This window comes from Gallinula chloropus (genome assembly GCF_964237585.1).
Source record: "Gallinula chloropus genome assembly, chromosome: 2".
NCBI classification, from domain to species: domain Eukaryota; kingdom Metazoa; phylum Chordata; class Aves; order Gruiformes; family Rallidae; genus Gallinula; species Gallinula chloropus.
The window spans coordinates 113,958,537-113,985,692 of record NC_140086.1 but is presented as its reverse complement, the minus strand read 5'-3'; the positions used below and the strand labels follow the sequence as shown (position 1 = coordinate 113,985,692).

General features: G+C 40.0%; 1 protein-coding gene across 9 annotated transcripts in view; it reads left to right on the top strand.

The window, feature by feature from the left end:
- ARPP21 (cAMP regulated phosphoprotein 21) overlaps positions 1–27,156 on the top strand; it is a 202,026-nt gene that overhangs the window by 102,320 nt on the left and 72,550 nt on the right. For 5 of the 9 annotated variants that reach the window (XM_084260254.1, XM_084260256.1, XM_084260251.1 and 2 more), the window contains exons 6-10: positions 1,628–1,781; positions 2,973–3,051; positions 4,309–4,368; positions 5,252–5,392; positions 21,427–21,535. In XM_084260254.1, coding sequence (XP_084116380.1) covers positions 1,628–1,781; positions 2,973–3,051; positions 4,309–4,368; positions 5,252–5,392; positions 21,427–21,535 — 543 coding nt within the window. Of the gene's footprint in view, positions 1–1,627; positions 1,782–2,972; positions 3,052–4,308; positions 4,369–5,251; positions 5,393–21,426; positions 21,536–23,357; positions 23,460–27,156 lie in introns of all 9 variants that reach the window. The other 4 variants (XM_084260257.1, XM_084260255.1, XM_084260259.1 and 1 more) reach the window with 3 other exon arrangements.

Here is a 27,156-nt window from a genome sequence, read left to right as displayed (position 1 = left end):
TGAGCAGGTTAGCAAACATTCCTTCTGTGTATCCTTACCTTGAATGAGCAGGAGTTCCTACTCTTTCCCTCTTTAAGTGGAATTTTTCACCAATACCATCAGACAAAGCGAACACAAATAGGGATTAAGGGCAGTAGTTCAGGTTAAATTTTGGCTCTAGGGCTTTGTTTCTCTTTTCAGTGTTTTCCATCTCAAGTCTTTTGTGCCACATTTGAACTTCGCAAAAAGCCTGTAGTGATTAAGCAGAGAAACAAGTCAATTTATCTCTTACTGTGGCATGTTTATGCTGATGCCGCCTTCTTCAGGTTCTTGTCTTACTTGTGTTGTGGTGGCTGATTTGTAGTTCTTTTAAAAAAAAAAAAGTTCAGAAACCTAAAATTTGTAATAATCATCAAAAGAATCTTTCAAATTTATACTGTCCGGTTACTTGAAAAAACACCCCTTACTTTAAAGTTTTGAACTGATCTTTGAAAAATTGTACAGGAAAGGAATTTGATGGAACTCAAGGAACTCTTGTTTTCTTCAGCATTAGTGAATTTGGTTTTCATTAGCATGATGCCAAAAAATTATCAGGCATGCAGTACTCTATTAAAGAAAACTGCATTATCGGGGAGTTCTGTGACAGTTTAATTCAAATATGCATTTTCACATTACGTAAGCATATATTATAGCCATTTTTTCTTCAAAAGAATATGAACACAGAAGTATGCTTCGTTCAGTTTTGTCAAAACAGATTGCTATTTCTTGGGATATGTAAATGATGCTGTGGCAACTTCACCAGAAAACAAGTTATGCTGTGTTAAAACAAAGCCAATATAGTGTAATGTTGTAAGTGAAGAATAGCAAGTTCTTTAAAGCAATCTGGAAAACCCAAACCAGCTTAAATTCTCATTTATAATTAAATTTTTAAATCTGAAGCATGCTTTCAAAGGGACTCAATCTTGGAAATACTGGAAGAAATGAAATGCCTTGAAGTTCACTTACCACAACTTGTTTGAAAATCTCAGTACACATTTTACCCCTTTTGCTAAATGCATGTTTGCATATGTCTTTATATTTATAAAGTACCTGATAAGTAAGGAAGCCCTTTTGTATACCACTGAGTTTATAATTTGCTGGCACTCTTCAGCTGTCAGAGCCCGAAAGCTCAGTCTAGCTGATACCATAGGGAAAAAAGTTCATATGAACCTGCAGGATTTATTAACGAGGGGTTAGAAATAACATTTTTCAGGCATCTATTCATTGATCATCATTTCATATGTGTAGTGTTAATTATATAACTACTTAAGAAAGCACCTACAAAATGTATTTCACAGTCTTAGAAGTCTTAAGTGAAAATTACAGAAGCGTAGAATAATACAGTGCCTTTAATGTTGGTAGTCTAAAAGTTTATAGTGTTCAAATATCAGGGAAGAAATACACTTACCACTAGAATTTGGCTGCGAAGATATCATTTATACTCCTGGAAAACAAAAATAGGAAAGAAATGTATCTGGCTTCAGCTTTTCTAGCTGCACATAGTTTTAACACAAATCTCTGCAGGTTGGAAGCCATGAAAGCTTACTAAATCTGACCCTAAATTTATCTCCTTTTTCTTTTTTTTTCTTTTTTTTTTTTCTTTCCTCAGCAGGAATCAATCCAACTACAGCTTTCAAGTTTTCCTAGCTTGCAAGAAGAAGATAAATCTAGTAAAGATGACTCCGAGAAAGAAAAAGAGAAGGATAAAAATAAAGAAAAAGATAAAAACAGTGAAAAAACCAAGATCAGAATGTTATCAAAAGGTGAACTTAAAAGTATTTAAATTGCTGTTATTACTGTTATAAAGATAATTGTGTCTGGTTTTATAAGCATACTTCTGTTTGTGTATAAATAAACAAACAGTAGAAGTGTTTTCATACATTGAGAAAATTCAGAACCTGAAATGTGTATGCATGAGTGATGTCAGCATGAAAAACGAGCTTTGAAAGTGAAGAACCCATCCAAATTGAGGTTTGCTATTGAGGTTATTAATTTCCCTTTAATGCAAAACCAGTCTCCTGAATACTTAACCATGTTGGTATAAACACACATGCATCTATATATATAAATATACGTATGAGAATACACTGGCACGTCATTTGTGCAATGTAGGCAGCAGAGTAATCCTCTTCGCTATTGCTCCTCTCTCATGGAGAATTTCCTTATAATGCCATAAGGGAATTCCATCCATGACCTTTAACCTGCTTTGCAACCTCCTTTTATTGCCTATGAAGACTCATTCAGAAAAGACTTTTCCAAAATTTGGTATTTTAATAATTACTTCTTTTATTAATCCATGGCACAGAGTTGCAGTGTAATCTCTTAAAAATAATCATTACCTACCTGGATGCAGATCCGTAGCTGGTGTGAATTGTCAGTTGGCTTCAATGGAGCTCTCACAGTTCACGCCAGCTTGAGGATCTGTGTGTACTTTTGAGTCAGGCGATATAGCAATGCTGAAAAAATTAATTCTGACTATTGTCACGCATACCTATTACCCACCCACTCTCAGGCGTCACTGGATTTCAGTCTGTTAATGCAAATAGAATTCCCACTGGCACGATGCCTCATTTGCCATGTGTACGGTATTAATATTTAAGTGATGCAGAGAAACGGTGATGAATAAACCTTTTTTTTTCTTTTTCTAAATTTTATTTAGTAGTTTAAAGGAAGAACTTGGCAGGGTCTTGCGTGGCATTGGTGGTTTCCTGTGACTTTTCTCAGATGACCAGCAGTTTCTGTTGGTGTCTAGTTTTGGCATTGCTTTTTCAGTACAATGGTACAGGAGAACTGTGAATGTCCATCTGATGTTTCTGAGCATAAGTCTTTTTTGGCTGAACTCCAAATGAACATTTTCATTCAGAGCATACACTGGAAAATGGATTTTAGTTTATTGCATAGCTTAATTGTAACTGTTGGAATGAAATAAATCTGTGTGTTTGGGTTTTTTTCAGATTGCAGTCAAGAGTATACAGACTCAACAGGCATAGATTTGCATGAGTTTCTCATTAATACATTAAAGAATAATCCCAGGTAGGTATTTTCTGCATTGCAGTTGGCAGTCTTCAAGTTCCCATAACTGTACACTGTGTTTTATATAGCTCTCGAGATGGTTATGAGAGAAAATGCAAAGGAGGTTGGCTGTTAACAGCAAGAAGCTATAAAAAAGTCATCAACTTCTACTCCCTCATCCAGTCACCTGTTGCTTAATTTCACTTTCAGCAACATCTGGTCTTTGTTCTTACTTTCTTACATGTAACTCTGCATGATGTTAGCGGCAATGTGTTAGAACAGTTGCAGTTGGAAATTTGTATATGAATATAAAGTAGTCATGCTGTAGATGAAACCCTGTGCACAGTGCCAAAATCTTATCTCAGTATTCCCAGTGTTCAGTTGGAGCAACGAGTTAATCTCATCATCGAGCTGGCCTCTAAATGTCTAAAGAAGGAACTGTAACATTTTGATATGTTATGAGTTTCAATGTTCATTTCAATTGAGTTTGTTAAACAGGGTCCATATAATACTGTAATTGTAGGAGAACGAGGAATAATTGGGTACCAAACAGCTTGTGTAACCTCTTGTATAGGTAATGGAAGGTCCTTGAATTGCTTTATCTGCACAAAATGAGAAGGTTCGAAAGAACTGAGGAGTGACAGACTCTGTCAAGCTTAGAAAAAGAAAATTATCTGTAGAGATATATTGGGGAAATTTTTGAATGATTTTGGGAGGAGGGGGGAACATCTGAGACCTTCCTTCCATCTGAAAACAGCATTTTGAGTGAGAAATGCTGCAGCATTTCCTCCAAGGAGCGTTGTTCTGCGTTGTGCTCTCTAACTAGATTAGATGCGTCCAGTCTTTTCACCTGCAGATCAGTGCCTCGTGGAAGATCAGTCTTGGACAAAATGTTGAAAAATTCTGTGGTAGCAGCTCATTTTGTGAAAGAGCTAGGTTTGCTGGAAATCTCATTTTCCATCCAGAAAAATCCAACCAAAACCCTAGGGCGAAAAAGGACCGAAGCTATCCATAGCAGTCAGCCTTTCTATGCCAAGGCATTGATTGCAGCCTGTTGTGGCTGGAAGCACTCTCAAACCATATCTGAACTCAAGGAAGAGCAGTGAAGGTGCAGCAAAGTGGGCTGCGATCTCCTCCAGGTGCACCAGTGTTTTGTTTTTAACCACGGTGGCTGACAGTGCTGTCAGAGTTGCCTTAGAAACATTCGTATGTTCATTTTTCCATCTAAAATGTCTATTGTTGGTTGATGCTAGAAATCCTTGCTTTCCTTTTTGACAGGGACAGAATGATACTCTTGAAAATGGAACAGGAAATTATTGATTTTATTAGCGACAACAAGTAAGTTGAGCTCCACGCTTGGGTTATGAAGTCACGTGTGTATGTGTGTGTGGCAATGCGAGCTGTGCAAGGGGATATTCTCATATGGCCCACAGTGCTCCCGACTGCTGTTACTGATGCACTGCAAGATCAGGCTTTTATTTCCTGGCACATGGTAGCACTGCTGAAAATACAGGAGGTATAAAGGAAGACCTTTAACTCTTCATTGCATCACAATTGCACTTGCTCCACTCGTTTAGGTCCAAAAATATAATTAAAGCTTCCAGTGCAGAGGGTGAACAGATATGCTACCTCACGGGTTTTCCTGTGTGCTGTGTAATTCTTATGTGTTAGAAAATAAAACTTGACTGGAGGGATTCTTGGTACCATGTGTTCTTTACAATAAAACGTTTCTGTGGCTTTAAAAATAGAAAGTCAGAATATTAACAGAGGAAGAAATTATGCTGATGGGAAATAAGCATTTTGTCAGTGAGAGAGAAAAAAAGGACTATTTGCCAAAAGATTTTTCCAGCATCGCCTTGCATCTGACCTTAGGGAGAAAGGCAGAAAGCTGTTGCCAGTATCTCAGCAAATCTGCAGGATCGTTTGTGCAGGGAGCACGAGAGAGGGGTCGGGGGACAAGTTCTTCCCAATATATAGACTATTCAGTTCATACCATGAAGCATGAACTTTGTTAGTCTCAGTGTAGTGCATGGAAATATCCTTATTAGAAACTCTAATTACCTTTTTCTGCCTTCTCATAGCAAATGTTAATGTGTAAATGCACAGAGGAGAAATTTTTGGATTTCTGTCCACTGAATTATTAAATGTATTGCTATTTTCATTTAATTATAGCTCAGAGGGAAATGTAATTATTAGTGCACTTTGTTTCCTCTTCTTCCAGTAATCACTATAAAAAGTTCCCTCAGATGTCGTCGTATCAGAGGATGTTAGTGCACAGAGTGGCAGCTTATTTCGGAATGGATCACAATGTGGATCAGACTGGAAAATCTGTAATTATCAACAAGACCAGCAATACAAGAATGTAAGTAGCAACACTGTTGTGTTTTTCCTTGTTGCCTTTCACAAGAGCTGGTTTGTACCTTGACTGCGTGGTGTAAATTTTTATTTTAATATTGTTTACACTTTTATATTTATTTGATCTTTGTAGGAAGAGTGAGTGCTGTTTACCTTTTTCTAGGGTGGGAGGGGAGGACAGGGCTTGCGTTATGAGGTTAACTAAGGATATAGAGATGTATAGGGAGAAATCACCCCAATTTGTCCCTTGCAAGAAACTTAACACAATGTTATCTTCCCTGACTCCTTCGTGCCACCACTTTGCTAAAGAAATGAGCCTGTTGCCTTCCACATCACCTGATACCATATGGCTGTATTCCTAAATAACCCAAACATATTTGGAGGGTTGCCTCTTCCCTTGTTCTGGCACGCTCTGCTTTAACAGCCGTTTGCTGCCCAACCTGATTACTTAGGATTTGGTTCCCCTCCACCACCCGCCAGAGTTAATTCCTTCTTCCTCCTCTTCTCCCCTCCTGGTTCCACTTTATTTTCTCTTCAAATCTTATCATTTGACCACAGAGTTTTTTGTGGGATATACGTTCCTTCTGATGCATTGCAGAATTCCTGGCAGGTTAAACTTCTGCTGGCATCCTTTATGGTCTCCTCCATGATCCTGTATAAAGCTAGCGAAAAGCTCGGTACAAAGTTCCCTGGCAAATTCAGCGAAGATACAGTTCTGTGTCCTTCCCTAATCAGCATCAGTTGTTCCGCTGAGTGCCACATGTGTATTAACCATGATGGAACTGTAGCCTTCCTCTCCCTCTTTTACCTATAAACTACATAATGAAGAGGAAGTAATTACAACTGGGTAATGAAGTTTTCGTATCTGGTATTGGAACAGGAAAGCCCTATTTGAAAATTGTGTGCTTCCTGTATTCAATTAGTAGGAGAAATAAAAACATTTATTTTGTTTACATATCCAGTGGCTAGGTGATTTACTTAGACTGGATTGCAGAGAGTATTTTTTTATTTTAAATGTTATTAGCTTCTCCTGTGGAAGGCTAGAAGGGCTACCTGATTCTGCAAGAACGAAACATGAGTCAAACAGTCACTGAGCCCTTCATGGGTGAAGTAAACTTAAGCTGATGGACAATTTATTTTAGACTCTTTTCATGATCTATCCCTGAAATACTTGGGCATCTGCAAAACAACACTTAATCATCAGTATTTTTAATGATTTGAATAAAACATGCTCTACCAATCTGATTTTCAGAAGTCAAGCGAATTGCTGTAGCTCAATAAAACTAACACTCAGGCTGCTAAGGCAATCAGGTAATACCTGCCCCTGTGCAAGGACTATGTTTGGGTATGAATAAGAAAAAGTTGGGTATGCAGTACACTGGCATTCATTTTTTAATTGTAAATGAGGAAAAAAAATAAGTCTCCTCTTACACAACACACAATCATATTAATGCTTTTTAGATATTCCTCTCTTTACAGTTCTCCCTTTTTCTTTTGTGCTTGCATCATCTCTGTAGTATGCCAGCTGCTACAGACTTTTACTCACAGCATTGCCTTCTGCTGGTTGACTTGATAATGTGAGAACATCACATTAATATCTGATAATGCTTTGCTTGGTTGTGTGACTGTGCGTCACGGAGCTGGGTAGCACTGAAAGTGCTGTCGGAAATGCTTGTACAGTATTTGTGGAGAGGACACTGAAGCCTACTTCAACAGTCAAAACTTTGAGTGCTCCAGTGAAGCTGTGGCTTCTTGCATGGTGGGTATGAGCAAGCAAGGCTGTTCACCAGGCATGAACTGGCACCCTCATGGGCACGCTCAGCAAGCAGGACATTGCAGGGGGTATAATGGATCAAATGACCCTTTCAACTGTGGTCTTGCAAGCTGGAGGTGAGGCAGGGAGCCAGACAAATTGGGTCTGACACCCTTCCTGTGTAGATCTTCCATAAATAAATAAAGTCCTTTGCCACTCTGTTGACAGTGAGTACAGCTGTTTTGTAAGCACCACACAAACTGCAGATTTTTTTCCTCTTCTGCAGTGATTCAGTGGTAACGGGATTATACAAAGCTCATATTGCATCATGGTGCTTGCAGTGTGTTATTTAAATTATTTTGATACTGCTGTAAAATAAGGCTTTGTAGAAGTAGCTTGCTCTTTTCACAACTGGAGGAGAGGGCATGTTTTTTTTTAAAAACGTCCCTGGCTCTGACAGAAAATGCATTGTCATTATCCAGCTTGAATAAGGGCTGATGAGATTTTATTATCCACAGCAAATATTGTGGAAGTTCCACATCTGAAAGCGTCCAGCGTGATTCATGTGTTCTGCATCTCGGTACTCTCAGAGGAGACAATTTTGTGCAGTTCAGAATCAACACCCAATACTGTGAATGTGTTGACTCTATTAATTACTGCTTGGAAAGTATCCAGAATACCAGAGAACCCAGAGAGCGGCTGAAATGCTGTTCAGTGTGGTTACACTGTGCTGTAAGCTTCAGCCTTGATAGTTCTGTGCAAATTTATAGAGGGAGCCCCACAGACAGATGCCGCGAAGATTTGCTTTTTGACAATAAATTATCTTTTTACGGCATATGGTTTCCAAAGTACTTCAGTTGCATACTGCAGAGAAGGAAGAACATTCCTGTGTACTCGAGGATTCATAAATTCTGGCTGGCGGTGACTTCTGTCTCTGGGAAGAGCATATGACTCTGGGCTTGAATAAGCACCGTTGTGGCTTATTTCTCTGGCTGAGGGAGGGTTCGTGTCGCATTTCTGCTCACGCTTGCAGGCGATGTGGGGTTGTTCCCTGGCTCCGGGCGGCGAGGTGCATTTAGTCGGTTCAGCAGAGGCCTCCCGTGCTCGCTGCCGCAGGTGCACGGAGGCACAACTGTCAGGAGAGAGAATGGCTCTGAGATGAATGAGCTGGTTGGGAAAATTGGGTAACAGCGCTGCCTTAAGACATGCTGTGGTACGGAGTAAGGCCTGGCAGAGGGGCGTCTAGGGTATGAGTGGAGAGGGTGGAGGTATTTAATTTCTTTCAGCATATGGCCATCTTCGGTCAGCGTATATCCATTTCAGTGTACCTGGGCATATGAAAGAAATCCCAAGCAACCCTGCTTTTTGAGGGCTTGGAATTTGGGAAAGTGCTTACTGAAAAGGCTGCAGCAGGGAAGGAGGGCTGTGGCTTGCATGCTGCTTTAAAGAGAGGGGAAGAGGGGGCTAAAACGAACTAGGACTTGAATTGTTCTGGGGTTGCAGGCCTAAAGCTTTAGTGAACTATTGGTGAAATCTCTCTCAAAAGTACAGTCAGACCACAATGACAATTTTGCAGTCTGAAGAATATTTATGATGAGAAGGTTTTGGTCTTTCTTTTTTTTTTTCTTAATTTTATTAGAATGTGAACAAATAATTTCAAGCTTTTTAAAATGAAATTTTAGAGGACATAGAGGTGACCTCAACTGCCCAAATGTCTGTTAACCTTCATACAGCAAAGTTTCTCTAATCTACCTCTCATTAGAGAATACTGGATTAAAAAAAAAAAACCAAAAAGCAAACAAACACCACCTTTTCATATGATTTTTGAAATTAAGACTAGGTTAAAAAGGAGAGCAACTTTGAAAAATAAATACAGTTTTTCAAGATTTCATATCTTACAAAGTCCCCCCCAAGTGAATTGTCCAAATTTAAAAAATCTTAGCAGTAGTTGATCAGAAAATGAGGGGAGGGTTTATTATTGTTTTGCTTTCACAAAGAGTTCAAATACTACTTAAAATGGGAGGTCTGCTTTGTTTAGTATGAAACCACTCTTGTGTCACCATTGTAGTATACATTTGTCTGTCATCTGTGTCTGCCTGTCATCTATCTAAAGATACTCTGAAATGCATGGGGAACTTAAGACAATGAAATATGATATAAACATTGAAGTTTGGAATTGTGGCATTATTTTAGACAGGGCATCCCAAATTGGAGCAAAAAAAAAAGAAAAAGGTGTGTGTGCACGCCACCTTCTATCCCATCTATTCCTCATAATTCCTGTCAAACAACTGGAAGTACTTCAGAGGTTTTGTGCAGAACTGTTCATCTCATTACACGTATCAGTTCAATCAGATTCATTCATTTGATTATCTATATATAGGTGGGGAAATGGAAGAGAAGTGTGTTTGGTGTGCTTGGTAAATGAAAGGGGTTTTCATTTGGTTGAGATCATTGCTCATGTAATGAGTGTGTCTGTGTTACATCCTACACATGCATTCATGTACGTTTTTATATAAGTGTGAGTGGCAAGGCTTCTCAGAATTGAGAAGGTGGAGTGCTTAGAATACATAATGGTTGTATTTAGACATTTTTATACATTCTGAGGGTGTAACATACCTATTATGAATATACCAATACTCACATCTTCAATTATGACTGTGGGGTTTTTTTTCCCCAAGAGCATCATGAGTTATGATCCTTGTAATACTGTTTTCCTCTTACTCTGTTAATATGTAAATGTTAATATAATACTGGCCCAATCAGAGGGTTTTTAGCTGTCTTTGGGATGCATTAAAGACTTTGCACAGAACTAGGGTTTTACATGTATTACAGCGGTTCCTTATAATCTTGAGCTGAACTGTATCAGCAGAAGGAGACATTGTACAGTATGTACTTGGCATAATCTACAAGAACTTTGTAGCTACAACATACAATCTGTCTCCTCTGTGTTAGGGTGGTTTGAATCGCAAACAAAGATGAAGATTTCTCCTAAGGGTTCTATTGTTTAAAGACTGCGTGATCTTGTAGTAGATAACATCTGTGCTGTAGAGGTGTGCTGAGCCAATTTCACTATCTTAAAAGATAAGGTTCTGAACTTTGATACAGGATCCTACAGACATGTCAGTAAAATGGCATTCACTGAACATTGGCAATTTCAGTGAGGAATAGTTTTCTGAATTTTTTTTACCCTAGGTTGAAGTGCCAAGAAGACTTCTTGAGATGCCAGATGTTACAGCCTTGGAGCATGCAGAAAAGTATGCCTTGCTCTGCTCCTTGGCTGAATGAAGCATTTGGTGTAAATGACTTTAATTTCTTTAAGCGGCTGTTTGCTGATAGGGAAGATGTGACATTTTCCACTTGCAATTGACAGCAGCACTTTTTTAGTTAGGTATATGGCAGCAGTTACAATTGTGCACTTGAATGCATGTATCTCATAAAATCTTAGTGAAAGCAGCTCAGTATTTGCCTGCCCGAGAGTGTGAGGCACGGTTTTGGGTTGCCACCCACCTCTCCCCCTTGGAATACGAAATAGTTCTCTGATAAACGGTTTGCTGTATAACACTGCAGCTGTATTTAAACACCTTATAGTAGCCTTGATTATGTATGTGTAATGAGTTTGGAATCATTTTTATGAGCTGCATGAGGCAAGAAAACGTATGTGAATGTACGTGAACACCATTATTTCAGGTTGTGGGGTTGTTTTTTTTTCTCTGGAGCCCTGCATGTCTTTTCTTCAAGGGCCTTACAAAGTTCACTCCATTTCTGTTTCCTATCCTAGTTACCTCTTTCCTGTCTTCACTGCGGAATAGTTTCCCCTCAACTACTAATAGATAAGTAGGAACTGTGGAGCTGTCTGCACTTACCTCTGGTTTAAAATTGCTGTTGCCCAGTGAGTGCACCAGTACCATATGTCACCAATGTGTGGGGAAATAGAAGGGTGGGTAGTAGACGTACGTGACTAAAGTGGAAAAAACCTGTATAACTGACAAATAATGCTGTAATTGTCAGAGGCATTTTGTTCCAATTTAAGCTGAACTAATACATTTTGCAACTAAGAATTTAGTAAGATCTAAAGTAAAGCAATAAATAAAGAACCATAATAAAGCATTAATGTATAATAATGAGCTTATATAGCTACATAGTAACATGGAGTTTCAAAGTAACAAGTTGGTTTTCATGGATTTCATTTCTTGACTCTCTCATATAAAAATAATCTGTATATTTCAATTTGGGATTTAATTAGGAGGTGATTAGGAAAAGCATTTTTAATGCAATAGTAATCGTGTTTAGGATGAAGAGCCCAGTGACCCAGTTGTTGTGATGCTTAGGTTTTCGCTGTTAGCTCTTTTTCTGCCCTTTCCCACTGCAGCCCAGAGTTGGGCAGCATATCCAAATGTGCTGCAGGCACTTGTTTCAGACAGAATGTTGCCACTGTTAATGCTGAATGCATTATTTGGGGTCATGCACGTTCATAGTTTCACTGCTTGGTGGTCATCTGGAAGAGATTGAACTTTTTTTTCCTTGTTTATTATTATTTTTTGTGGTTCTTTTTTTTTTTTTCTTTTTAACTATTGATTTCCCTTACTGTAATGATGCTCAAATTGGGACGGTCCTTTTTCTGAGCAAGCACTATCTCATTTTAGTGACATTTCTGTTTTATGTGGAAGGTACAAAAGGGAAAAAAATTAACTGCTTGGTACACTTGAAGTTGAGCTGAATTTGACCCTTAAATACTGGCTTCATTCTTACTTTGATCAGTGTAAGCCATGTATACTGCACCCATGGAAATGACTTACTATATAAATGAGATGTTAGGGTTAATGAACCAGTTCTAATATCTCTAGTATTAAATCTTCATCTCATGTAATTTATCAAAACTAAATTGTTTATAATTAAAGTGGACATGTACTTTACAGCTGTTCTAATGAAATAGTAGTTAAGAATTTCTCAGAAGACATCTATGGTATTTCTCTCTATTTTTAATTTCTTTTTTTAAATTCTTACAATCACACCACTTAATAGTATAATACACCTAGAAGGTTATTTTCACCACCCTGTGTGGGTAGATGGAAGGCTACCCAGGAAGGGAGCTATGATGTGAAAGTGCTCATTAATCAATTCGCTGTTCAGTCATTTATGCTTTCAAATCACTGGAGGTAGTTCTGGTAGTCTGAAACAGCACCTGTGCTTTCCTCGGAGGTAACTGCACGTCTGCAGTAGGTGAAATAATCTCTTTAAATCTGGGCATTTCAGAAATGAGATGCTAATATATAAGCAAGTGAATTTTCTAGGTGTTCCAAATTGGTTTTAGTAATCGCCTTTCTTCTTCTGTTGCCTGCTTCATGTTTAATGTGGAAATGTGGCTTGACCGTTGGAAATGAAAAAAAGCATTGCAAGTTTTGAGAAATCTTGATAAGCAAAGTCAGTTGTTCCTGCTCACTCTTTCCAGGTAGCCTCTGACAGCTTATTAGAAACAGGCACTGCTGTTCAGGCCAGTGATTGTGCAGGACATGACTTCTTGTCTACAAGTCTTCCTGCTGGAGACAAGAAAAATGTTCGTGGCCTGAAGTAGAAGTGGACACAGGAACTGGCTGTCATATTAATTTGTACCCATGGGTCATTTCAGGAGGACTAATAGTTTCTTTGTTAGCCCATCAGCTTTTGGGGAGCTATCTTGCCTTCACTGGTGGTCTTCAAATCTTGAACTTATTTTCTTTTTGTCTCTCTCTTCCTTGTTATTTTTTGAACTTCTAAGCTAGAAAAATATAATTTTAAATAGATCACAGCAGTTATGCAGCACTCTAATTTTCAGCCACTTACAGACTATGCCACATCCTTAAAATCAAATATTAATGAATTCCATAATAAGCAGTGGTTCCAATTATGAACCTCTACTAGCTGGAAATAAACTGGTGTTGTGCAAGATGTTTAGATCTACTGTGTTTTTGCATCCATAGATTAAACCAGGATGACTTTCCGGAATTAAGCTTTGGGAAGTGCTATGATACCTCAACATGAGATAGGTACTTTAAATATATTACACTTTGAAAGCCTTCAGGATCTGGCCCCCTGCTTGGTCCACACACAGAATAACTTGTCATGCAAGAGATTCAGTGTGCATCGCTTCTATCCGTCCTGCAGCCTTCAGCTTCGGCGTAATTTTCATAATGGGAAACACTACTGGTGCCAGCCCCGCTGTAATTGCTGGGACTGAGCATCTTTTCATCATAGGATAAAACGCTGGACATGGGCCACCAATGTGCATCTGCAGCCCAGAAGGCCAACCTCATCCTGGGCTGCATCAGAAGAATTGTGGTCAGCAGATCAAGAGACATCGAGAGAGGTGATTCTGTCCCTCTGCTCTGGTGAGACCTCACCTGGAATACTGTGTCCAGCTCTGTAGCCCTCAATGCAAGGACATGGACCTGTTGGAGCATGTCCAGAGGAGGGCCACAAGGATAATCAAAGGGCTGGAGCACCTCTCCTATGAAGACAGGCTGAGAGAGTTGGGCTTGTTCAGCTTGGAGAAGCGAAGGTGCTGGGGGACTTTATAGTGGCCTTCCAACACCTGAAAGGTGCCTGTAAGAAAGCTGGGGATGAGCTATTCACAAGGGCGTGTAGCAATAGGACCAAGGGGTAACGACTTTAAAGTAGAAAAGGGGAGATTTAGGTTGGATATTAGGAAGAAGTTCTTCAATGCGAGGGTGATAAATTACTGGACCAAGTTGCCCAGAGATGTTAGTAAAGGCCCCAATTGCTGGAGACATTCAAGGTCAGGCTTGATGAAGCTCTGAGCAACCTGATCTAGTTAAAGGTGCCCCTGCTTACTGCAGAGGGGCTGGACTGGATGGCCTGTAAAGGTCCCTTCCAACCTAACACATTCTGTGATTCTGATCTTGAAAGGGTGTTAAGCAATGAACCTCTGTCTCAATGAAAAACCCAGGGGGATGTTGTTTCCGTGTGGTGTTACTGGCTCTTCCTTTCAGTCCTGCCAGATTTATATGCAACCCTAATTAGGTGGGAAGAATGCATGTCAGAATAACTTGTGACTTGTCACATCCTTGTTGTTTAGTAATAAATACAGAAACATGGTTAGAGTCCAGAGGCTGTTCTGAAAAAAAGTTAAAGAATATACTTCTTTACCAGGGAAAAAGTAGCATTTGGCTTTTGAGGGTTGTTTTTCCCCCCCCCCCACCCTGTGCTACAGAAAAGGCAGCACCTTGAAGGAACTATCTTGCACCAGGTTGATTTTTTTGTTTTTCCCCCCTCATGGATTTTGATGTACTTTAGTCATTATAATAGAAGTTCTTAGTGACTCATACTATAAAAGCAGCAGTCTGTTAATGAGGCATTTACCTTGAAATGCTATCTTGAATGGCTTCAAGTATTAAGTTGTGATAATATAACTGCACTGTACTTTAACAATTATCTGTATTTAAATTCCCACTCTTGACCTTTTTTTTTTTTTTTTTTTGAAATTGTGTTTTAGCATCTATCAACCCCTGAATACACAAAGTCTTTTTGAAGGCTGAAATTCTGGGCCCTCATTCTCAAAAAGTACTACTCTGAGAGAATTTCATCAAGTAATTCAACTTCTAGGTCTGGAATGCTGCCTTTCATCGTATAGTTGGGGCCTTTTGACAATGATGGTGTTTGCTTCCAAGTTCTGTAAATTCTCAGACTCTTCAGAATATGTTCCCATGCCTCCATGATCAAAAGAGTAACTTCTACTGCAGACAGTCAAGTTTTGACTCACAAGGTAAAGCAAGGAAATGATACTGCTTATGTAGGTGTACTGTGGCGGTAATGTAGAGCCCTAGGACAGCCTCCAGCATAAAACCAAAAAAAACCACAGCAGGCAGGTGTAGTAGATATTCACAAACTAGCAAAGCAAGAAAGGCCACCATACTGTGTCCAGCAAGCCTTCAAAATAGAGGCCAGCGTGATGCTGGACTGAGCAGTCGGTTTAATTAAAGACAAGTGCAGATAACAAGAAAACACCGTTAAGCCATCAGCACACCTGCATAAGAGCACCATAAATCTTCACAACCTCTCCAAATCTCAGCAGCAGCAGCGCTTCTTCCCTGCTCTCACCATCCCATTGCTTTACTGATCCAAGAACAATTTTGTCATTTGCTCATTTTGTTTGCTAGATGATGATCCTCTAGGTACCTAGGGGTGGTGTTTTCCTTTCTCCCAGACCCTCTTCCTTTCTTCTAGACTCTTTCACTTCGTATTGCCTTTCATTCAGGAGAGGTATAGTAATGTGCTGCCCCCCGTTACATGCATTAAACGAACATGGCGTTGCAAATGCGGTTTGTCCTGGGTTTTTTTTTTATGCACACTACAGCGATCTCAACTTTTGAACTCACTTTCCTATATTGCATTCCTTCAAACAGCTGCTTTGCTCTTACCTGTGAGGTTTTGCGGATGACATAGACCACAGCACTTGTTGGGGGTTTTTTTAGGTGCTGTACTGGCAAGCCCATCTTTTCTACACATGGTGAGGTTGTTGCCTTTGAAAGGCATCTTGCATCAGCCTGTGTGCTGTGGTGCTGTCAGAAACACATGCCTCATAATAAAGATTTATGTGCTGTATATAAGTCAGCCCAGACAATACCAGACCGTTTGTGTGCTCTGCTAATGCAGTGAATAATTCTTCAGAACCTTAACGTTCAAAGCTCATGCTTGTTTCTTTCCATTTGTCCTTTTGGTATGGCATCTGTGTTTCCTGTTTCTTAGCCAGTTATTTCAGACCTAATTAACTTATTTTAAGTGAGCGCCGTTCCTGCCCCCACCCCTCCCATCCCCCCTTAGTATTTTGTTTCTTATCTCCAGTGCAAGTAGAGGTCTATGAAACTGCATTAGTTTGCTTCTAAGCATGGCAGATGCAATGTTGAAGGAAGAAATGCCCCATGACTTCCTTAGTGTGTGTATCCTGATAGCTATTACCACTGCAGTGTCTTTTTAAAATATGTGATTTGATTAAATGGCGAATACCTGGCCAAGGTACTTAGGGTTCAGAGTTTTTTTATTACTACTTACAATGGTTGACTTGGAATCAAAAGCATTAAGTGAGCATGTAATGGGGAAATCTTAAAGGAGTCCGTGTAAAAAATATGCCTGAGGGGCAAACTGTTTTTTGTCATACAGAGACAAATTGAAAGGAGCTCTACTGAAGTGAAAGGGAGTAGCTTGCTTTAAAATCACCATAATGATGGTAGGAAAAAACCCCTTACAATAGATGTTGCTATCAAAATCTTAACTTTTTTCCTTTCTGACACACAGAAATGTTTTGCTGCTTATCCCAGCTTTATAATTTTTGAAATACAGGGTTCATTGTAAGGAATGAGTCTATAAAAGCATCTTGGGGAGACGGGAAACATTTGCTTAAGCAAGGACTGCAGATGGCTTTTAGGTAACTGTAAAATGAGAAGAGTAAACAATAATGGCTAACTTGCAAAAAGAAGTAAATACACAAAAAAAGCCTGAAAGAGGTAGTGATGGAGCTTTGTTCTGCTACTGATTTCTTGCTACTGTTTCACAAAATGACAATATGGTTGAGGTTGGAAGGGACCTCAGGAGGCTGACTTGTCCAACCCTCCCTCCCTGCTTAAGTGGAGCCACCTAGAGCCACTTACCCAGAACCATGTCCAGGACCATCCCAAGGATGGAGACTCCACCACCTCTCTGGGCAACCTGTGCTAGTGCTTAATCATCCTTACACGGAAAGTATTCTAAGCACAGAAAAAAGAAACTTGACCCATGTCTGGAAATGGCTGTTATAATAATCTCCCAATGCAAAAATGTGCCTGAAAGAGTTGAAATGATCATTGGCTGCATGAGAAGAACAGCCACTAGAAATGAGAGAGCAGTAGTGCCCTGAGATTTTTACCTGAATCCTCTGAGTCTGGACCTGGTGTTGCAGTGAAGTATGCTAAAGCCCCCCTGAAACAGGGGAAAAAATGTTGGGCAGGAGGCTTAATGACATGTATACTGTGGCTAGCAGTTGGGTAAATTGATCACTCATCAAAAGGTTAGTTCATAATCCATCTTAAGTCTTTTCACTGTGAAAGGATATGGATGAGGAAAATGTTTCCAAAGATTCTGAGTGGTGGGAACAGATTTTGACTAAGTCCACTCATGCTTAGAGTTTCATGATGCTTTTCATGATGAAAGGTTTGGGTGCTGTAGGACACCTTACTGAGTTTGGTTCCCTGTGAGGCAGGGTGGAGGAGATAGGCTGTCTTGTCTGCTGGAAGGGCCTACGCTTTCAGAGAGGTACAGGGGTGGTGAGAAGGGGGCTGTGGGCCAAACAGAACTTACTCCAAGATCCATTTCTCTTAAACACATGTAGCACCAATCAAAAGCTTTACAGGGAATGAGAAAATACGCTCCGTGTTTTGTTCTGGAATACCTTGTCAGAAAGATGACTGACCTACCTGACAACTTTCAGGAAACATGAAATTAGTTCATCTGCCATTGTGTTTTTGTGAAGTTGTGTTTTTAGGTCACAGATGTTTTTCTTCCATCCATACTGTCAAACACTAAAAGTTTGGAAGATCAAAAGGTTCTATTAAATAAAATGAAAACAAACCCCAAATTTGACTTTTTTTTTAATCTATGATTTCCCTCTCCCTGTGCTTTGGCATTTCTCAGGCTTTAAGGTATGATCAGGTCATATTCCCTGGTTTTCCCAGTACAGTCCTCAAATTGCAAAAATCCTTAAAAGGGCATTAGTATTTTCCTCCATAAGCTTTTTTGGAGTAGTGGGGTTTGAGGCTCTGAGGTGATCCACTGATTCCAGACATGGGGGTGGGGGGTGTAAATGAAATGCTAAATGTCATACAGCTGGGCAGCACTCTTTGCAAGCATGCATCTCTCTATCTGTTTTCTTGTGCCTGGTTGCTAGCACATAGGTGGGTGTAACATGTGGCCAGGGTCAACCCGCCAATATCAGGTAGGTATTGTAGGTTTCTTTGGTGGTTCAGCTGGGGTTTTTTTCAGAAGATCCCTAAGTACTCAAGTTAGTGATAATGTCTAGAGAAGAACTCAGTGTTTCTCGACAAAGGCTTTGCAAATCCTACATGTACCACTTTGGATATGAAGATGTAAACGAGGTACCTAGTGTGGTGATAGTGAATAAATACCCAATTTTACATGAGTTTGTAATAATAACAGCCATAAACTATGGTTTGATTTGAGTAAGATCTTAATTTATGCCAGTACTGAAAATAAGCTTGATAAATTCACTCCCTTTCGTGCATGAACGCAGTTTGATATATTGTGCAGATTCTGCTACTGACAGTATCAGGACTATAAAATCTTAGAAGGGAAGTAAATATGATTGTTATTAATTTAGGACTCACATGAGATGAATTCATCTTAACTGCTGTATTACTGTAATTATACGCTGTATTAGTATATTGACGGTATACTATATCTTACTCAAAATTACATATTGTTTTCCTCCGTTTTCAAGCAGTTGATTCACCTGCAAATTCATAAACTATAGCAACAAATTTCCTCTGAGTAACCACAGTGTCTCTGCAGCCTTTTAGCAAATTTATTATGTGATTACAGGGAATTTCAAAGCTGTGAATGTGAAACTTGCCCTTACTTCCATCAGAGGACCAAACCCAAATGTTTGCAGAATCAACTGCTGCTCCACCCAAATGATTGAAGCACTTGGTTCCACTTACTGGTTTTAGATGTTGCTCACCATCTGTATCCTACTAACAATACGTTTTTGCAGTAGATGTTAAAAAAGAAAAAGTAGTGAGGGGTGTTGAAGAAAAGAATACAAATATGTGAATATCACTGGACTCTGCTATCTTCTTTAAAATACTTCGTATTTCTTTCAACCAAATGTCTTTTTCTCATTCTTAATGTTTGAGGGATACTTATTGCTGCAGTTACCCTATTTCTCAGTTCACAGTTTTTCCTCTGGATTTGCATTCGTATTAACTGAGCTGGTCATGCCTGTTTGCAACCCCACGGGTAATGGTGACCCCGTTGCAGCGAGAACTGGGAGGGAAGGACCTTCCTCTGGTGGGACCCTCTCATGGTGCTGGTAGTACCGCAGCGCTCCGTAATGCTCTGCACATGAGAAGAGTCCCTCTGCCCAATTGCAGATTCATTTTATTACCCGGCACGTACAGGATCATTAGACTCATGGCTTGATCTCACGCTTCTCCTATTCTCTTCTGACAAGTGGAAACATTTTATAAATAGTAAATGAAGTGAAAATGGGGATTAAAAACATGAAAATAATGTTATGAAGTATCAAAACCACGCTGCTGTTTAAACAAGTTCATAGTTGGAGGAGATGTTTTCCCAAATTGCTTTTTCAAGCTTTTTTTCCCTCTCTAAATTTTGATTACTTTTTCCCCCTCTGCATTCTAAATTCCCAGTTACTTATTATGCTTGGTATATAGTGTTGGTATTAACTATCTTGGCAGATAGTTTACAACTATAAATTTTACTCTGATAGCACATTTTCAGAGATCTTGTTTGTGTTTTAGGATGTAAAACCACAAAAGTGACATTGCTCCGCTGTCAAAACAGAATATTTGAGGGAATGGATCTTTGTTTCTGACTATGCAGGCACGATGCTCCTTAATGGGAGCTAGGTAGAACAATCTACCTAGCAAGGAAACATTGTTAATGACCTGTTAGGTTAGAAAGCTATGCAGAGCAGTGCCATGCTGCCCTGGGCTTTCCCAGAAGAAGGATAGTAGGGCATCCCAGAGTATCCGCTAATTTTCATGTGTCCAGCCCTGTATCTGTTAGTGCCGGGAGATGGACACAGGCTTCTTGAATTCTCAAAATCTCTGGAAGTGGGGCAGGTATGTTTTGTGCTAACTGTGAGCAGAAGTGGGAGTCCTTCAAATTCATACAGAAAGAAAGGTAGGAGGGCTGCTGTCTCTCGCTCCTGTGTTTCCAGCAGTTCACTACAAATGTTCTCCTGTGCATCTGACAATGAACTGTAATGGAACCATAATGATGGCATGAATATGTGCTGTATTCTGATTTGAAATCCATTACTAATTAGTTAAGTGCAAATCTGAATGCTGTAACAACAAACTGTGGTTGATTTTGTGCATCTGGTTTAGTTTTCCAGTCTGAAATAAGATGAAGCTGAGGATTTTATTTTAAAGTTTGTAGAAGACTTTTATTTACCCAGTCACTGGCTTCTGTAAATTCCACCTTTTTATTTCTTCATGGTTGGTCCGTTGATGTTCGTGTCTTGTTCACGTAGGCCTTGTTTATGCAGGTCTCTAGACATTTAAGCATCTCCTACCAGCTCCTTCAGCACAGAGTACAAAGTTTGAGTTCCCAGATAGAAACCTCAATGGCATGGCACAGCATATCATGCTTTTAATAAACAGTTTCTGCATCAGTAGTCCCTCAGATGCGTATTAGCATGTGAATCCCAGCTCAGTTCTCAAGGTCTTTGGTCACCCATTAGCATTGTTGGGGCTTAAAACATTATGAGTTTGGTCTGGGAGTGGTACAGTCTGGGGTATTATTTCTTGACAGCTATGAGCGGTTGGCAGTGACAGGCTCGGTGATGTGAGATGCTTCTTAAAAGCTTGTTTTTTGTGTAAGGTGAGAACGAGGAACTGCATCCTACCAGTGTATAAACCTGAAAATGTCAACTTTTTAACCAGTGGGTCTTGGCTTTTAAAAATAAGAAAAGTATAAAAAAAAATGTCTGGATGGGTTTAAATCAATAGACTGATTGATACTCTATGAATGTTCTGGAGTATTTTCCTCGCTTTATGATGGTGAGGAAGTGTTTTTGTTTAAGCAAAAGATCAACAGTCCCATTACTGTTTTTATTTATTAGGAGTAAGGAAACTCGGGTTTGGTTTTAAGTTTTCTATCAGTTTTTCCTTACTTTTAAAGGTGGATAGGCTTCACTAAGCGGCAGCGTTGGCAGAGGTCACAGCTACTGAAGGAAGCAAATTAGCATACAGTATGTTAATTTGTTTTCCCTGTCCTTCAGTCACAGTGAGGAGAGTCTAAATATTTCAGCGACTGAGACTTTGGATTCCCGCTCCTTGCTGCACAACAACAACAACAACAAAAGTTATTTATAGCAATAACAGTTAGCAGCGATACAGCAGCCTCAGACAGCTATAGGCAGTGTCTCACCATGACCGCAAACGTTAACTGCTTTTGCACTGAATGCCTCTGTGAAAACAAAAGAGCACTGAGAAATAAAGATCAAAGCAAAACCAAAAGAAAGATTTTTTTATTGCTATGTTTTACTTTGCTGGCAGACCAGAGCAAAGGTTTTCTGAACATTTAAAAGATGAAAAAGGTGAAGAATCCCAGAAGCGATTTATCTTGAAGCGAGATAACTCTAGTATTGATAAAGAAGACAATCAGGTTGGTTCTCGGTTCGAGAGTTGCTGAAATTTGTTCTGTTTTTGAAGGTGGGCTGACTGATGTTATTGTTGTTCTTTTGTTGTTGCTCTCCTCCTCCTTCCCCTCCTGCCCTCTTCCCTGCCTCCTTTGGCGTACGTACCACCGTGGGTAGCATCGAGCCCCAGCGTGGCCGCTTCAGCCGTGGCAGTGTGTGGGTTTGCATGGGTGGTTTGCTTGGCGCAGGACTTGCTGCATGCCCACGGGAGGGGGAATGCCGGCGGCTCCGGGCTGCGTGGAAGGCTGTGTCAGTCGCATTTCTCAATGTCTTGCCTAACTATGGCAGTTGTTCCGCTCCCTTACAGCTTCCTCCTTCTGTTGTACCCATTCAGAGTTTGATTTCAGTGTAGACTGTTGGTAAACTGATGTAGGCCAAAATGGAGAGAGGAAACAGGAAAATCAAAAATGCCACAAACGTGCGATGATGGTTGAGGCCAGGTTGAATTTCTGGGTTTGTTTTCTTTTTTAAAAAAAGTCTTATATTAAGTTTTGATCAAAAATAAATCAGTTTCACCTTTTTAGATTCCCTCCTTCCCTCCTGTCCCCTCACCACCTTTTACTGTCTGTGTAATTTACTTGCTTGTTGTGCATGTACCGTGGCAGACGTTCCCCCCCATCCCCGTGTTGCCTGTGCCATAACACTACCTTACTGGAGGTGAGCCCAATGAGCAAGGGGAGCGCCAGGGAAGTGTGTGTGTTTGTGCTGCCTTTAAAAGCGGGTGTTGTGCTGTTTCAATCCAGTGCAAGCTGTGTCTGTGGAATTATACTAACGACAAAAAAAAATTAATAATATGGGTTCTGACACGAATAGCTTTTCTCACAGGTAAGAAGACAGCATATGCTTTCTTTGCTTAGGTTTTATTTGTGGAGGGACCTGCCAGTGAGTCTCTCATTGCTACTCTCCATATTTTCAGTAAAGGACTGATTTTTCCTTCTTTCTTTCTATACCCTCCCCTTTTTTGACTTTCAGTTGTACATGGCAGCCTTGCCAGTTATGCTGCATCCAAGTTGGCTTCCAAAACAAACCCTAAGCATTTTCAGGGTGTGGTGAATGTTGGGATCAGCCAAAGGAAAGCAGCAGGACCTATCTCACCAGGTGCTGGGGTGCAGGGGGAGAAGTAGCAGTACTTGAAACCTGGTTGCCAGTGAAGCAATTTTTGCTGGGGATCCTCTTCTCTCCTCTCTCCCATGGCACAGTCATTTCTGGCACTGCGGTTTATTGAGAGGCACAAATGGCCCATCTTTTCCCAGTGGCAGCTCAAGTCAAGAGTTCCTTATGGTGTGGAAATGGTTATCACTGTCGTGCCAAATATTTGGGACTTCTCCTCCTTGTACACACATAGAGTTTGGTGGGTTTCTTCTAGGGCTTGTACCTTTGCTCTGGCAGTCTAGTTTCCCTCTTTTCTTCCTCAGTTTCGTAGGTAGCACAGTGCTGCCTGCCCTCCTGCTCCTTGCAGCCCAGCCCATAGGAGAGCTGAGAAATCTTAGCAGTCGAGAGCAATGGCACTTAGGTTTGGGGTGAGAACACCCATTTTCAGGATGGTAGGTCTACAGAAGCCATGCAGAAAGCCTTGTTTTGGCCACTCGGTCTATGAATCCCCATGCAGTATCTAACTGGAAACCCTGGGGTGCTCATCCTCACAGGGTGCTTTGTGTAGGGAACGACAGCTATCGTTTTCATGCTTCATTTGTTAAGTGAACATTTATTATTCTCAGCTGACAGTTACTTAATAGCAGTTTTTAACAGCTCAACTTATATAACCCTCCTGGTTTTCTTTCTGCTCAGCAAAACAGAATTCTTCCATTTAGAGATGACAGACGAAGTAAATCAATTGAAGAGAGAGAAGAGGAGTATCAGAGAGTGAGGGAGAGAATATTTGCACAAGATGTGAGTAGTTGTTTTAATTGCCTCTTTAGTGCCATACCTTCGCCGGTAGTCAGACAGTCATGCCCCCCTCCAACACAAAAACCACAGCTGATCTTGCCCCACGAAGCTGGAGGCGACAGGGAACACAGAGGGTCCCAGAGGAGCTCGAGAGGTGTGGAGGCTGGATTTAGAGAAGGAGGTGATGAGAGTTGCAGAGAGAAGGGTAGAGGAGAGATCAGGCCCAGCATGTTGTCTGAGGAGCACTTACCCGTTTCTTTGAATGTTCGTGTTGTCTAGGTTTCCTTCTCTTTTCCCTTTGTTGCCAACCAAAGAGCAGTGATTTAAATGGGCACTCTCTTTATAATTTCAAATAGCTGCGTTATTTCATATTTGTTTCAAACTGGATTAAATTTTAAGTGTCCTTCCACAGAGCCTCCTCGTGGGTTTTATTTCTTTGGGCCTGTCCTGTAGCACTAAGACACTGAGAACACAGAAAAGCCAGAGGTTAAATATGAAGTTGCATGGGCTTTTGAAATGACCGATGAAGGAACTGTATTTCTGCCATCAGAGTCGGTCATATTATTGATGACTTTATTCTGAAAGAAATAAAATGCAATAGCAATAGGAATTACAAATCCTGCCTTAACCAAAACCTCAGAACTTAAGCAACAAGCTACATTGCTAGAGCAAAATATTTAAAACCGAATCACCTGTGAGGAATATACCTCATGCTCCCAAAAAAGGAAGAATATCAGTTTGCTATAATACTCTAATGAAGGTGTACTAAAAGAAAAGAAAGAAGTCAGAGTTTTTATTGTTTTAATCTCTCATCTCAGTGGGAGCTCTGCCACTTAGAGGAATATGGGAATAAACCCAATTAAAACTATTACTGAAAATCATATTTGGCTGTGTCCTTTTAAATTAAAACTGTTCATGTGTTGCAGGGCTGATTGTTATTTTAGACAGCCTTTTATTTTTGCTCTGGTTTTGGAGTTGCACACATTGAAGTTATTTTTCTTAGGCAAAACACATTGTATAGTCTTGAGGTATATGTTGTCTCATTTGTGATAAGTAATTTTGCTTTTTTAGTAAGTGGCTTGCACTTCTAAGTGGTTTTAGCCTTGTTTTTCCTTTCATGACTGAGACAATTCCAGTATAAGCAGAGGCTCTTTAAGTTTACCTTTTGCTTTTAGCATGTGGGGCTGATGTAAATGCTGTCACAGTATACATGGTAGTTACCAAGTAGTTCGAGGGCTTCAAAAGCCCCTTTGCAACCTTTTCCCTATGTGAAAGTTGCTGTTCCTGGCTTGGAACAAAGGAGCTTGTGCAAAACCCAAAAACCTGTGGGCTTTGAAGGACACTTCAGGAGAGGCAAATCGTTGATTAGTAATACTGTATGAAGAGTTGTTACCAAAACAATGCAGTTTCTATTGCAAGCAGCCCCTAGAAGAGCCAGGCTGGGAAACAGAGGGGGCTGGAAAAGTGTGCTTAACTCGCTCTGCAGTCTGTGCTGCTGTTTTTATCTTCAGATACGCTGAGTTTTTGAGACAGGCAAGCATTTTAATTGCCCACAGCAGGAGGTGGTTGTGGTCCATTGGGTTAGCATCTCCGAGTGGTACTACCTAAGTGACAATGTGGTTGGTGGCAGGCATTTTTAAATGGATTGGGAGCGAGCGTTTTTAAAGATCAGCAGCATTAGGTATCTCTCCCTCTCTCTCTCATATCCACTCATTTGTGCTCTCTCCCTGCTATTGCAGGTGTTGGTGAGCATTGTAGCACAGTGAATTTCTGCAAGCTGTACTAATAATATTAACAGGAATATATGTCTTAGCTGAGCCTTTCTGAGTGGAGTGCTCCTCACAAGTATTGAGTGTATTTAGGGTGATGTCAGTGGTTGTGGACAACGTAGTTTTTTTCAATTTTAGGAACGAGAGCAGTGCCTTCCTATTATAGATAGTCACTTATTGCATGTCAGGCTTTATAGTTTTTAAGCCCTCTGCAATTGTTAATTAATCCAATTCTCCCAAGGTTTCTCTGAGGTAGGTACCTTTTTATCCTGGAAATTATAGATGTAGAAAGAGAGACAGGGAGGGATTAATCATGTGGTATTTTTACATTATCTCTATACTGTTTACACTGCTGTAGTCAAGCCTTTTATCAGGACCTTACTTATGAACCTTAGCAAATGGATTAGAGATACTTCACTTCTAATTAGAGTATGCATGAAGAGAGCTTGGATGAGAGGGCAGCCATGAAGGTCAGAAACTGCTGTAACTTGTTGCACCTAGCACCCCCCAGCCCCTCTAAACACGTTTGAGCTACCCAGAACCTCTTTGGATAACACATCAGCCTAAGAGTCAGAACTTCAAACAAAAAAATGAGGAGGAAAAGGCAGTCTGGTTACAGGGGCAAAGGATTCTGTGCATGTTTCAAGTGCTGTGAAAAATGTCTTAACCTGGACCCCACATAGCAACCAGCAGAAAGCTTGCTTGTCCTTCCTTTGATTTTGCAGCACTCTGGTGCACCAGATATCTTCATTTACAGGTGGGAAGGTTTTAACAAAATGTAGATGAATAATGTCATCATTATGATAGGCCTTATGATGATTAGCCTGGTATTAGTCAGTTTAAATTACACTTTCTGGCAAGTTTTCCATCTGCCGTGTTGGCTATCATAAATTTTGACAAGGGGAGCTGGAGGTTTTAATGCCTCCTGTCATGCGTAGAGTCATAGCAAGTGGCAAGGATTGAGAAGCATGTTAATGTGATAGCTTTATAAAAGAATTGGTGAAGAAATAAATAGTTAATACATGTGATCGTTCCAGCTCACTGAAATAAGAACTACAAAGTGCATGTCAAACTTTTCAAGCCACTACCAGTAAAACAGCTGCATGAGCTCTGTTACACTGAAAGTTTTATCAAGGTTATCTTTTAATTGCAAAACCATGACCTTTCTTTTTAAAGCACATTTTTATTGGAAACTTTAGTTTTACAACATTTTGTGAATTTTACAACCAAGTGCACTGGAGCACTGGTCTTGGAAAGAAGTTGTTTCTTGTCTGAATGGCTTTGGTTGCTTTTATAAAGTCAGAAAGTAGTTGTCCAAGAAAGGCAATCTAAAAGAATTTTTTAAAAAGTACAAGTTGTTCTTTCCCTGTGCATTAATTCAAATCATAGATTTAACTGAGAATCCCAAATGCGTGCATAAATGGTACACTCTGTTTGGCTTTTAAGCATGCAGAAAATTGATTCTGAAAACCAGCAATCAAATTACATGGGGGAAATTTCATTCTTCAAGGTTAACGCAATGTATAAGCTCATGAGCCAGAATCACGTAAGGACCATCCATTGTTCATAAACATATTCTCTAGTAATCATTATGTATTCACTGAAAAATGTAGATGTTTTCTTACTTACACAAATGCTAGCATTGCCCATGGTACACATGGAACTTATTAAAGGAAATACCCCATGCTTTTTTTTGTTGTTGTTGTTAATTGTTATGGCTATTGTTGACTAAGGAGTGTACTCTGAAGAGCCAGATCCATCAGATAAAATAAATCACCATTCCTCTCCTTAAGAAAACACCGAGGGTCTTGTTTATTCTATGATTAAAGAGACTCATGAAAGAAATATTTGAAAAGATGGCTTCAGCCTGTCCTATCCTCCTAGTAGGAAAAGCTTAGGAAGAGGGCTTAAAATTTAAAACAAACCAAAAC